General features: G+C 40.6%; 1 protein-coding gene across 3 annotated transcripts in view; it reads left to right on the top strand.

The window, feature by feature from the left end:
* Positions 1-14,584, top strand: part of CSMD2 (CUB and Sushi multiple domains 2) — a 1,275,366-nt gene that overhangs the window by 1,106,569 nt on the left and 154,213 nt on the right. For all 3 annotated transcript variants that reach the window (XM_089673879.1, XM_089673878.1, XM_089673880.1), the window contains 2 exons: positions 3,139-3,255; positions 14,043-14,156. In XM_089673879.1, coding sequence (XP_089530005.1) covers positions 3,139-3,255; positions 14,043-14,156 — 231 coding nt within the window. The remainder of the gene's footprint in view (positions 1-3,138; positions 3,256-14,042; positions 14,157-14,584) is intronic.

The following is a 14,584-nucleotide window of genomic DNA, read 5'->3' as shown; positions in this document are numbered from 1 at the left end:
GATTTATGGGGCATTAGAATATTGTTGCCATGGTTGCAAATTCTTTGACATTCTTAGAAAATAATAGCTTTTGTAGCAGTTGTATATGTCATATCAATTTTTTAACGAAAGTGAATTTTACTTTGATGGATGTTTTATAAATGTATAACAGTAAATATTCCTGTAGAATTGCTATTTACTTTTATCCATTTAGGCAACGAAGGTTGTCATTTCTAGAGTATGCAGTTACATAGTTAGTCAGTTTGTCTGGTTGAAAAAAGACACAAGTTCATCTAGTTCAGCCAATAATAAGGAAAAAAAAATTATACAATCCCATATACACAATCCTATACCCAGGGTCGGTGCTTCCACTAGGCAAACTAGCGGCTGCCTAGGGTGCACTGCCACCTAGGGTTGCCTGGACGCAGCACAGGCCGGCACTCTCTGTGTGAGACGTCATCATGTCATGAGTCTTCAGCTGAGAGGAAGGGTGGCAGAAGGGAGGAAGAAAGGACAGAGGAAGATGCTGGGTGTCTGGGGCCAGTGAAGCAGCTGAGCTACCACGCCTTCCAGTGTTCCTCTCAGACTCAGTCCCTTACTGCAAGCTGGCTAGGGGCTTCTGATCACTGTGGCATTTCAGCCTTTCTCTTCCCATTCATCAGCGGAGGTGGAGCTGCGTCTGCAGAGGAAGGTAATGTCTCTGATGTCTCATGTCTATGTGAGTATGACCCAGCCGGCCGGACATCCATCACATGTGCAGTGTGTCAGTGAGTGATGATATCACTCTTCTAGCACCTGCTGTGCCTGCTGATCTGTATCAATGTTGGTGGTGGTGTGTTGTGTCGGATCTGTCACTGTGTGGGATCGCTCAGTTCAGATGCCTGCTGTCACAGCATTTTATCTTCCCCCATTGCCTGGGGAATTCCAGCCTGTCAGAGTGTGGATCCATTATCCTCCATTCACTGTAACTGTCACTGCCAGCCACAGATACAGTCTGTCTTTGACACTGAGTTTGTCTTTAATATTGGTGCTGGAACTTATTTTTGCAAATTAAAAGAAATTTAGCAGTTTCATGTTTTGTTGATTTAATATTTTCTGTTTTTTTTTTTTTTTTTTGTTTTTTTTTGGGGGGGGGGGGGTGCAAGTAGCTGGTCTTGACTAGGGCACAAAATAGTCTAGCACCCGCCCTGCTTATACCCACAGTTGAACCATAGGAAGGCAATATGCACATCTCTTCTCCACTTCATTTATATTTACTTCCTTGACACCTGTCTTTGTTAAGGGGAATGTATGATTTTTCCTGTTCCTGATTTTCATAGTATACAGTTAGGCCCCTTTCACACAGGGCAGACCTGTCAGCAGACCCACTTGCTCAGCGTGGAATCCCTCCACTGATCCCCGCTGAGCAAGCGGATAACAGATCCGTGTCCGCTCCACTGCTGCAGAGCTGACACAGACACAGCCTGCTGTCCTCTATGGCCGGTTGGATGGAAACAGACTGACAGTCAATTTCCATCCTACTGCCATCCCTTCTGATCCGACGGAAGGAAGGGGAATGGATCCCCGTCTGTCTCTTTTAGGTGGATCGGATTGGATGTTGGCGGTGTAAATGGACACATGTCCGTTTACACCTGCCGTTCCATAGAGGAGAATAGAGGTTCCGATCGGATCCGCCTGAAAAATGGACAGGCGGACCTGATCAGAACATCCATGTGAAAGGGGACTTACTTGAAATTGTAATTTAAAGGTTATTTGTAATAGAGGGTCTATACATCAATCAAAGCTACATTTGGTGTATACATATAAAAAGTTCACCGAGTAAATGTGACAAACATTCACACAGCTCCAATAAAACTTGCAGGATTCTGTGTATCTCCTATTATTGTAAACACTATCTAGAAGCTGCAATGTGGTAGTTTTTTTTAATACCTTAATCAGGGAAAATAACACATTATGGACACTAGATGCAGCTCATGATCATATGAGATAATTACATTACACAGAATATGGCAAGTTTCATTGAAGAATTGAAATGACTGATCTTTAACTAACTTTTCATATCAGACATTTACAAAAATTGTTAGGGTCCTTGTTAGCATTGAGCAGAAGCAGCTCAATAAAAGTAGTACTTAAAGCAAAAAGTTAATACAACTAGAAATCACTATCGGTTGCAGGTCTGAAAATGTACCCTTTAAATACAGTATGTAATATGCATTGATGAGGCCACTTACACATTATTTGAGATATGTCCATCAGTGGTTATACAAGTTTGCCAGTACAGATATAAAATTAAAGCGGAACTAACCCCTTCTATCCTATTCAGCCAAGGAAGCTTAGGCTCCTTTCACACGTGCGAGCCGTTCATTTCATCAGTTAAGTCATGTTTTTTCAAAGAAAAAAAAGATGGAGTTTGCATCAGTTTTTCATCAGTTTACCATCTGTTTTTCATCAGTTTTTAAATCAGTATTCACATCCACTACCAATGGATGCAAAAACAGACTGTTTGTGTGTTTACTTTTGTTTTTGCACCCGTTCCATTTTTTAACGGAACAAAAATATGGCTTTGATCCATATCAAAAAAGGATGTTGACGTATGCAGATGTAAAAGGATGTAAACAGATGATCATCCGTTTACCTCTATTTTCCATAGAAATGCATTGATCTCCATTTTTCAGCCATCAAAGGATGGATGAAAAACGGACAAACGGTCTGCACATGTGAAAGGGGCCTAAGCCTCTGTTTGATATGCAACTGCTATGATGCTGCACATGTGATCATTTATGACTCCAGCCAATTGATGGCTTGACAGTTTGGTTGAATGCACAAGCAAATATGAGTGGTAGCAATCCTGGCATGCCAGTAATTTAACTGTTTTTTGAAATTGTTAAATTGGTGGGTTCAGTTCTGCTTAAAATATTGTGTTAATATCAAGTTCTGGTCATACCTCAATCACTCAGTATTCTTATAGTACTACTAATTCAGGTAGCTGGTAAACTGAATTTTATACTTACTAAGATCAGGTGTAGGTAAAATACCCCATGGTGGGCTTTTACCATTCAGGCATGACTGGCATGGTGTCAGAAGGTAAACTCGAACATTCATCATGTTGGGAATCATTTTTTTTAGTAAGGGACCTTACATCATGTTCTTACTTCCTAGCTCCCTGCGGTGGACAGTACGTCAGCCAAGAAGGAGTGATTCTTTCCCCTAATTACCCCAGCAACTACACATCTGGACAGAGCTGCTCCTACTTCATAGTTGTTCCTAAGGATTATGGTAAGAAACTAAAACAGAATATGTTTTCAATTGGAAATGATTCAGTTTGATATGATTAATTAAATCTAAACTCCAGACAAATCTAAATGTACCATTAAATATATATATGGTAGTGGGTTTACCTGCCAAAGAATTTGAGTTTCTGTTTATAGAGTTTATATTGATATGTACTCAGTCCTAATAGCCTGGTGACCAGACTTAGTCAACTGTAGCCAAAGAGGAGCTCCGATCAGGTTTAAAAAAATTAAAAGTCAGCAGTTACAAATACTGCAGCTGCTGACTTTTAATAAAAAAAGATACTTGCCATCCTAAGGATCTAGCACTGTCTTCACCCAGGCCAGTTCTTTGCCAATCTTTGAGTTCCCAATGCCGCCAGGTTGACTGTGAGAAGCTTACTGTGATTCCCTGAGGCTTCACAGCCACCTCCTCACTGCACATCTGCGAGTGGAATTGCACTTTCAGAATGATGCCACAGACTGCTGGGACTTGTGAAGTGTCAAAGGAGGTTGTGGGTACGGAGGGGGGCTGAACTTCCAATCAGCTTGCCTAGACAAAAAGTGGACGTGGATACCTGTCAAAACTAGGTATCCACTCCTAGAAAAAATAATGTTTACAATAAAGAGTGAGGGGGGGGAAAGAAGAGGATGATCAGAACTTCCCTTTTCAGGTGAAGTTCCATTTTAAGCATCAAAGCGAGTTACTTTTCCTTTTGCCTGTCTGTGACTGAACAGTGAAGGAGCAGCAACTTGCTGATGAGGTTGTCTCTCTGCTCTCTCATACCATACAGCACATCTGAGTGGCACCAAGTTCTGGCTTTCCTCTTCTAGTCTAAGTGCTTCAGTGCCATATATTACAGAAGACCCAATTAAATTCACATTCAAAAGTTACTTTTAAAAATACATTAAATGCTTATTTAAAAAAGAAAAAATATAACAGAATTTATCGGTGTTATTATATTTGCCAGGTGTTCAGTTTGAAGTTATTCCAAATACAAAAATGATCCACACATGTAAGATGGACCTTTCACATTCTAAAGTAATAATTCCAAAATAAAATAGTAGGTTTCCTACAGGACATTACAGACATGCTGAAATGACCCTGTTGACTTGATCCTGGTGCTCTCTCTCCCAGAAATAGCTTGTTCAAATGTGCTGATCTTGGCTCTGTTTGTGATGCTTTACCACATTATGTGCAGAGTTTTTTTTTCTAGAACTGTTTTGTACATCCTCATGTTCAGGTTATGTAACTGTTCTCTGTTTGATTTCTGAAGTGGTGAGAAAAATAAAAAAAAATCTTCAAAGTCACTATTGATCAATAGACACATCTCCCAGTGCCCGTTCAATACATGCCATGTACTGCAGCCCCTCACTGCTCTAACCGCTTGCTATCACATTCATCGCAAGAGAGGGGAAAGCAAATACATTTCAAAGAACAGCTCTCATCATTTTAAGATCAATCTAAAAAAAAGGGTATAATTTTCTCTAGCTAATTTTATAAGGCAAATTACTGTGTCAAACCTTGATTATTTTTATGACCGTACATTTGTTTCTATTTCTTTGTATTTTTAGCACAACGAATCTCTTTATAATCATAAGTGCTGTATGATTTTTCTTCAGTGTTTGTGCAACTAAATGATCATTTTGGCATAGTGAGAATATTTGAAAGCAAGCAGAATTGTGCAATAGGTAGCATAGGCTATTTTTCCTTCTGGCCTGATGTGGTGTAAAATAAGCACGTCAGAATTGCATAATATGTATGATGTGGATATAAAGTAGCATAGCAATCAGTGGCCCAGGGGAGCGCAACACCATCTCCATGTTTACATTAACTTGATTGAGGAACTTTATTCTCCTGCAGGTTTGCCCAGACCTTGACTATTTCATCTCCTTGTAAACTGGAGTGAAATCTGAGAAATGATTATTTATATGGACCATAAGCATCTATCAAATAGCTATATGGGTGCTATGGAACTGTTCACTGCTGTATTGATTGAGTGTGTGCAGCACTGTAAGGGAACCTCTTTTGTTTCAATGCTTGCCTTCATTTATCAAAGCAAAATGGCCTAGAGGCATGTCAAATGTTACATCATTGCCTGCCCTTTCTGGTAGTACTAGATGAAACCTTTCTTTATGAGGTTTGATTGATTTATTTATTTTTTACTATTTGAACTCAGTTAAAGGAATTCTGTAATGAAAAAAGTAGATAGGGCGTCACTGCTCTTCTTTTATTGCTAATGCTATGTGCCTGCTTCTAGTGCTTTCTGAGTCATTGACTCAGAACAAGGAAGCGAATTAAGAATTCAGACCTCACTTTCTGCATACTTTTTATGTTAGATAAAAATATAAAAGATATCTGTTTGATGTAAATAATCTCACTATGTACATCATGTACAATGATGGTGACCAAAGAAAGCTTGGGTCCCACACCAAGTCCCCAGACTAATTAGCTCCAGTAACTCATACTAGTAGGGTGCTGGCACAGGGAAAGTCCATCAGGAAGCCCTGTGGCCACTGCCCCAGTCTATAACTGGCCATCACATCAAGGAGTATATGGAAGGGTGACGCATGTCAAAGAACAAAATAGAAAAATTCCCAGCTCCAACTTGCCAGCCAGCCTGCAAACAAACCGAATTAACCTGTCTAACAGTATGCGTTAAAAACAGATATTTAGGTAGCACACATTTGCAAATACATGCGTAAGCTACAGAGCCTCTTCTTGGCACCCCAGTACCAGTATTCTGTAGTTCCTAATGTTCCAATTTTTAGAGCTCCCATATTAGAGGCACATGTAGTTAATGGATAGACCAAGGGCAGGTGAACCTGAGGGAGCCCACCCTCCTTAAAGGTACAGGAGCACACTGGACACCCAACATATAGCACAATGGCAGCTAAGGTGTCTAGTGTGCCCCCTCAACCAGTAATACAACAGAATAAAAAAATGGCCACTGGCAATCACAGCAAGGAGCACATGGAAGGGTGACACATGGCAAACAACAAAAAAAAAAAAATCCCAGCTCTAATTTGCCAGCCAGCCTGCAAACAAACCGAATTAACCTGTCTAACAGTATGCATTAAAAAGAGGGGTTTAGTTAGCACACATTTGCAAATACATGTGTAAGCTACAGAGCCTCGCCATGGCACGCCAGTATTCTGTAGTTCGTAACTCCAATTTCAAGAGCCCCCATAGTAGAGGCACATGTATTTTATGGATAGACCAAGGGCAGATGGACCTGAGGGAGCCCACCCTTCCTTAAAGGTACAGGAGTGCACTGGACACCCATCATGTGGCACAATGGCAGCTAAGGTGTCCAGTGTGCCCCTTTGACCAACAATTCAACAGTAAAAAAAATGGCCACTGCCCCGGTCTATAACTGGCCATTACATCAAGGAGCACATGGAAGGGCGATGCATGTCAAACAACAAAAAAGAAAAATTCCCTTCTCTAACTTGCCAGCCAGCCTGCAAACAAACCAAATTAACCTAACAGTATGCTTTAAAAACGGGTTCGTGACATGACATGGATGGAGCCGGAATGAAGACTCTTTTACTTGTCTGACACCTGGGCTCCTTTTGGAGAGCAGTGGTTTGTTTTTATTGCTGCCAGTGCACTGTGCAATTTTGTATGTAAAATGTTAACATAGAACTAAATGCAAAACTTTATTTTCATTTTGAATAGAGTAAGGGAGGGCTATAACCTCTGTTAGTTTTTTTATTTTTTTGCCATCTGCATGCCATTGGGAAATTCCCTTCACATTCTGCCCCACAGCCAAAACAAGAAGTGAGAGGAAATTCCTCCAATGTAAGGGAATCCTTGATTCTCCTCTATTCCTGTTCCAGAACAGGATGTTCTTTTAACCACTTGCCCTCCAGAGCATTTACCCCCCTTCCTGACCAGGCCATTTTTTGCATTAAGGCGCTGCGTTACTTTAACTGAGAATTCCATGGTCATGCGCAATGCAATTTGCATCCTTTTTTCCCACAAATAGAGCTTTCTTTTGGTGTTATTTTACCGCCTCTGCATTTTTTATTTTTTGCGCTAAAAACAAAACAAGACTGACAATTTTGAGAAAAAAAACAATATTTTTGACTTTTTACTATTAAAGTGATACTAAACCCAGGAGCCTGCATTCATTATATTTGGTCTCCCATAGTACACAGAACATGGAAATGCAATTATGTTAGTAAATATAAACTGCTAAATACCTTTTCTCATCAGCAGTTAGAGTAGTCTTGTGACTTCAGCAGAGCACTGATTAAAGCTTGTAGGATGAGTTTTCTTTCTGCTCTAGGAGGATGTGAAACCTTTGACCCTCTGTCTGAATGGTGCTGATTGACCGTGTGCTGATCATATGCACCCTCCCAAGAAAAAAATAAAAACCTCTCTAGCAAAACACACCAAACTGAGCATGTGTATATGACCACGAGTTCAGTCTGTATCAAGTGGTCATTTCAACAAGAGGAGGGCCAGAGAAGAAAGGATTAAACATCCTTTTTACACAATGCAGAGGATTAACCCCTTAGGTTCCAGAGTGAGTATAACAGGCATGATTTACTGCATATACAGATTGATTTTACTGTTGTGGGTTTAGTAACACTTTAAACATGTCCAATAAAAAAATTTTTAAAAATAAAATGTTGTCATAAATTTAGAGCAAAATGTATTCTGCTACATGTCTCTGCTAAAAAAAATCCCAATATGTGTAAATTAATTGATTTACATGAAAGTTTACCATTTACAAATGGCGGTATATGTACTGGAATTTTTTTTTTACTAGTAATGGCGGCGATCAGCGACTTATAGGGGGACTGCGGCAGGCATTCTGACACTGGGGGGAACTGACTTGGTGTCACTTACATCCCCAGTGACACCAATACAGTGATCAGTGCTAATGAAAAGCATTGAAACTGTACTAATGGCAATGGGCAGGAAGGGGTTGATCTGGTGTGATCAAAGGGTTAGCTGTGTGCTTTGCGTGTTTTACTGAGGCTGTGTGTAGGCTTTCCACTGTAAGCACACTGCTTTGTATGGCTCTGCTATGTGGAGCCACATAAAGCAGTGTGCAGGTGCTGCTAGGGGAGAGAACTGTATTGTATACATACAGTTCTCTCCCCCATCGGCAATACTCAGCAATAACCGGGTGCCGGCGAATAATCACCGGCCGGGAACCAGTGAATGACAGCCGAGGTCGCAAATGGCAGAACTACCCGGAACTCCAAAATCACGTATTTATACGTGATTTTGCACACCCCTGCCACCCTGTAGCAGTATTTTTGCTATAGGGCAGAGGGGAAGTGGTTAATTTCACTCTTGGTGATAATGGTGATAATGGTAAACAGGTTTCAAAGAGAAAGTGGATTTCTCTTTTGGGGGCACACAGAATTAAAAACCTGAAAGGTGAGCTAATCTCTCGCTACTCTATCAAAAGCTTTAAAAAAATGTTTTCCTTTAGTTATCTGTAAATATGTACAAAAGGGTAGCTGTATTTGCTTATCAGTAATTTAGGTTCTGTGTTCACAATGGCACTTACCCCAAGTTCACACTTATGCTGATTTCAGTGCGTTTTCCAGTTTTCAGAAACGCACAACAGTCCATGTTTTACACGATTTCCTATGGATCTAGTTCACATCTGCACATTTTGAGTCTTTGTGGATTTTTGAAAGGGTCGGGGACTTTTTTTCCCACAGAAAATTACGTTTTGAGTGTAATAGACATCAATGGAACTGCACCAAAAAAAAGTATTGCATTTTTGATGCATTTCTATGCATTTTGCATGTTGTGTTTTGTATGACTTTAAGCTTGTTGTTAAGGAGCAGGCTGGCACCGTCATCCTTAACAACCAGTAAACAACTTGGTTGTGGCCACTGTGTCCTTAGCAACCGGTGAGTCATCAGCTGTCAGTGTGGTTTCCGCTGACAGCTGAATATAAACAAACCTATCACCGGCAATTAAAGAAATTAAAAAATCGGGGAAAAACAGTGTGAGGTCCCTCCCAATTCATACCATGCCCTTCATGTCTGGTATGGATTTTAAGGGGAACCCCATGCCAAAATGTTTAAAAAAACGGTGTGAGTTCCCCCCCAAAATCCATACCAGACCCTTATCTGAACATGCAGCCCGGCAGGTCAGGAAAGGGGAGATGAGTGAGCGCCCCCCCCCCCCCGCCCGAACCATACCAGGCCACATGCCCAGATCCCTCCCTCCATGTAAATGAGTATGGGGTACATAGTAACTCAAGAAAAGTTTTTGACAAGTCCTTTACTAACAAACAAAAAAAAAAAATTGTCCCCCCTCGGCTTATTTAAGAGCAATCTGACGGTAGGAGCCTTTGTTGGGAACAGAGCACTTTTTTTTTCTTTGGATCAGCAGTGGCAGTGTTCATCATGATTGACCTTTAATCTACTTCTGGGGACAATTTAAAATTTTTTTTAATAAAGGTCAAAAGCTGTTGCATTTTTTTAAACTTTTAACATTTTTTTGTTAATGAGTAGTCATACTCATTTGCATGGGGGGGCAGGATCTGAGGGGCTTGTTAAAAGGGCTTCCAGATTCTGATAATTCACTCCCGCAGACCCCCCACAACCACAGCCCAGGGTTGTGGGAAGAGGCCCTTGTCCTCCTCAACATAGGGACAAGGTCCTTTGGGGGGAGCCCCCTGCCTCAAACCCCCCCCCATGTTGAGAACATATGGCCTGGTATAGTTCAAGAGGGGGGGATGCGCTCTCTTGTTCCCCCCTTTCCTCACTGCCAGGCTGCATACTTGGATAAGGGTCTGGTATGGATTTTTAAAAAAATACAGCATCGGGTCCCCTCCAAAGTCTATATCAGACCCGAAGGGCCCGGTAATGATTAGGGGGAGCCCACACTGTTTTTTTCCTTATTTTTTGTTATGTTGCTTACTGGTTGTTAAGGTTGCCAGTAGCTGCCCGCTCCTTGACAACCAGCTAAAGTCACACAAAACACAACGCAAAAATGCATAAAAAATTCAAAAAATAATGCATCAAAAATGGGTGTGAAAAAAACCCCACAAAATGCACCCAGAAAATGCATCAACCAAAATCTGCATAGATGTAAAACTAGCCTTAAGCCCAGTACACTCTCTCAGCAAATCGTATGAAAAATGCTGCTTTTGAAGTGATCGTACGATTATCTGTTCGTTAGTACACAGCTTTCATCCAAAATTATTTGAAGGGACAAGCATGAACATTTTTCTCATACAATACCAGATCGCATGATTTTAATTTAACTAGTACTGTTTTCATAAAAAAATACAATACAAATACATTACATCACTTCCAAATTTTCTTTCTGTCGTGCAAGAATTTTCGTAACCTCTTCACTTTTGATCTGAGACTAGCATTAAAAAAAACACGGTTGTGCAATATTCTCATTGTATGTATGGGGCTTTACTGTTTCTTCTTACAATATATATAGTAAGTTCATGATTCAGAAGACTCATTGAAAACAATGCATTTAGTGGGTAGCTGATATCTTATCTCAACAGTTAGAAACAGAGAGATTACACTAAGCAACTGTGGTCTCCCACTATTGGCTGATCTACCAATCTTCATTTCATACAACAACAAAAATATTTATGAGCAAGCATGTGAAAACCATATAAAAGAAATTTATGGTAAACACTGTGATAAAAAAAAATGGAAAATACACACTCACAGCCAAGATCAGCATGACATGAACACAACTAACATTTTCTGGACTTGGTTAGCAGTGGTAGTCTAGAGGCGGAGGTTGTACTGTTTGAATAGGCAGTGACAGCCTGTATAGTTTCACAAGAAAAGAAAGGCAAGTATTCCTAATAAATTGGGAAACTAAGACAATTAGCAATTATTTTGTGATATTCTGTATAATATATACAGTGGAGAAAATAAGTATTTGATCCCCTGCAGATTTTGAAGTTTGCCCACTTACCAAGAAATGAAGGGTCTATAATTTTTTATATAGGCGTATTTAAATGATAGAGACAGAATATCAACCAAAAATCCTGAAAAACCACATGATACAAATGTTATAAGTTCAGTGAGTAAAATAAGTATTTGATCCCCTGCTGACCAACAATAATTCTGGCTCCCACAAACTGGCTATGTGCTCATGTGTTACACAGGTTTGTCTTGTCATTTTAAGAAGGTGCTCCTAACAACAACTTGTTATGTGTTTAAAAGTCACCTGTCCACAGAATCTCTTCCATTCAAATGCCCATTCCATCATGGGCAAGACCAAAGAGCTGTCAAAGGATGTCAGGGACAAGATTGTAGACCAGCACAAGGCTGTAATAGGCTACAAGACCATGAGCAAGAAGCTTGGTGAGAAGGAGAAAACTGTTGGAGTGATTATTTGCAAATGGAAGAAATACAGAATAACCATCAATTGCCCTTGGTCTGGAGCTACATGCAAGATTTTGCCTCGTGTGGTAAGGATGATCATGAGATAAGTGAGGGATCAACCCAGAACTAGCTTGTGAATAATCTCAAGGCAGTAGGGACCACAGTCACCAAACAAACCATTGGTAACACAATATGCCACCATGGATTCGAAAGCCTGAAAGTTCCTCCTCAAGAAGGCAAATGTACAGGCCCGTCAGAAATTTGCCAATGAACATCTAAATGATACAGAGAAGGATTGGGAGAAAGTGCTGTGGTCAGATGAGACCAAAATTTAGCTCTTTGGCATTAACTCAACTTGTAGGAACAAAAATGCTGACTATGACCCAAAGAACACCATTCCTACAATCAAGCACTAAGGCGGAAACAATATGCTTTGGGGCTGTTTCTCTGCTAAAGGTACAGGCCAACTTGCCGCATTGAAGGGTCAATGGACGGGGCCATGTATTGTAAAATCTTGGATGAGAACCTTCTTTCCTCAGCCAGAACACTGAAGATGGGTCATGGATGGGTCTTCCAGCATGACAATGACCCAAAACTTACCATCAAACAACAAAGGAGTGGCTCAAGAAGAAGCACATTAAGGCCATGGAGTGGCCTAGCCAGTCTCCACACCTTAAAACTATAGAAAATGTATGGAGGGAGCTGAAACTTCAAGTTGCCAAGTGACAGGCAAGAAACCTTAAGGATTTAGAGAAGATATGTAAAGAAGAGTAGACCAAAATCCCTCCTGAGAAGTGTGCAAACCTGGTAACCAACTACAAGAAACATCTTACGTCTGTGCTTTCTCCACCAAGTACTAAGTCATGTTTTGTTTGGAGATCAAATACTTATTTTACTTACTGAACTGCAACTCAATTTATAACATCTGAATCATGTTTTTTCACCTGTAAGTGGGCAAACTTTGAAAATCTGCAGGGGATCAAATAATTATTTTGCGCGCTTGTATGTGTGTGTAACACTTTGAAAACACATCAAATCTCAATGGGGAAAAATATCATGCTGGATATCAATACTGATATGGACTGGGTAATGTGTTAGGAATGTAAGAATGCTCCATCGTTTGATTTTCGGGGTGTCTTTGAATTCAGTCCTCTGTAGGTTGATAATTTTCATCTCCATCAAAGTGAAAAAATGATGCAGAAGGTTAGTCCATTTCGCTGAAATTTCAATCTTCAAAATGGTACTCTGTAGTTTGTATGGCCCCCCACGTGCTTGTATGCATGCCTGACAATGTCGGGGAATCCTCCTAATGAGACAACGGGTGGTGTCCTGGGGTATTTCCTCCCAGATCTGGACCAGGGCAATCTGACAGATGCAACCTAGTGGTGTTGGATGGACCAAAACATGATATTCCAGAGGTGTTCTATTGGATTTAGGTCAGGCGAGCATGGGGGCCATTCAATAGTAGCAATTCCTCCATCCTCCAGGAACTACCTGCATACTCTCGCCAGACGAGGCCGGGAATTGTCGTGCACCAGGAGGAACCTAGGACTCACTGCACCAGCGTAGAGTATGACAATGGGTCCAAGAATTTTATCCCAATATCTAATGGCAGTCAGGGTGCCATTGTCTAGCCTGTAAAGGTGAACCAGCTCTCATCTGTGAAAAGTGCATGGTGCCAGTGATGGACCTGCCATCTGTGGTGTTCAATGGCAAATGCCAATTAAGTTCTATAGTGCCAGACAGTGAGCACAGGCCTTCTAATGGACGTCGGGCCCTCAGGCCACCCTCATGAAGTATGTTTCTGATGGTTTGGTCAGAGACATTCACAGCAGTGGCCTGCTGGAGGAAATTTTGTAGGGCTCTGGCAGTGCTCATCCTGTTCCTCCTTGCACAAAGGAGCAGATACTGTTCCTGCTGTTGGGCTAATGACCTTCTAGATTAACTGCCTGTCTCCTTGAATCTCCTCCATGCTCTTGAGACTGTGCTGGGAGACACAGAAACCTTATGGCAATGGCACATATTTATGTGCCATCCTGGAGGAGTTGGACTGCCTGTGCAACTTCTGTAGGGTTCAGGTATCGCCTCATGCTACCAGTAGTGACACTGACCCTAGCCAAATGCAAAACTAGTGAAAAACAGTCAGAAAAGATGAGTAAGAAAAAAATGTAATTAGCCTCTACCTATAAAACCGTTCCTTTTTTTGGGGATCATCTCATTGTTGCCCATCTTGTGCACCTGTTGTTAATTTCATTAATGCCAAAGCAGCTGAAACTGTTTAACACCCCCTCTGCTACTTAACTGACCAGATCAATATCCCAGGAGTTTAATTGACTTGATACTCTGATTAAAAAGTGTTCCTTTAATTTTTTCAGCAGTGTATATTTACTGTTTGTAAAATTTATTTTTAAGGTGGTAAACATAAATGTGTTTTTGTCTTTTTTCTAGTTGTGTTCGGGCAATTCACTTTTTTCCAGACAGCACTCAATGATGTAGTTGAAGTCCATGATGGAGCAAATGAACAGTCTCGTCTTCTCAGCTCCCTATCTGGATCTCATACAGGTATATGGCAAAAATTGTTGTATTGATTACAAATTGTGGTTTTTCAACTCTGTTAAAGTTAGTACCTTTTTTTCAAAAACCCAATGTTTACAAAATACCCCTTGTGTGGGCCACCTGTTTTCAAAAACCTATTGACATGGTCACATTTATTATCAGTACCCCTAATTGTGTATAAGAGTTTTTTAGACTTTCCACTATGTTTTAAACAACCATATGTACAACCAATATTATATTGTTTTGCTAAATCTCTAAATTGCAAAATTTATTTACTATAAAAGGCACCCAATTAACCCATCTAAGGTACAAATGCCACTGGCTGAAACCTGTTGACCTAGATCACAGATAACAAGCAAGGTACTAAGGAAAATGTCAGTCTGGAGAGGAGCAATATACAGTATATTTTAAGACATAAGTAACAGGCAGTCACC

This window comes from Staurois parvus, unplaced genomic scaffold, assembly GCF_062004578.1.
Source record: "Staurois parvus isolate SC_StPar_1 unplaced genomic scaffold, SC_StPar_1.0 ptg000145l, whole genome shotgun sequence".
NCBI classification, from domain to species: domain Eukaryota; kingdom Metazoa; phylum Chordata; class Amphibia; order Anura; family Ranidae; genus Staurois; species Staurois parvus.
This window is presented reverse-complemented; position numbering and strand designations above follow the sequence as displayed.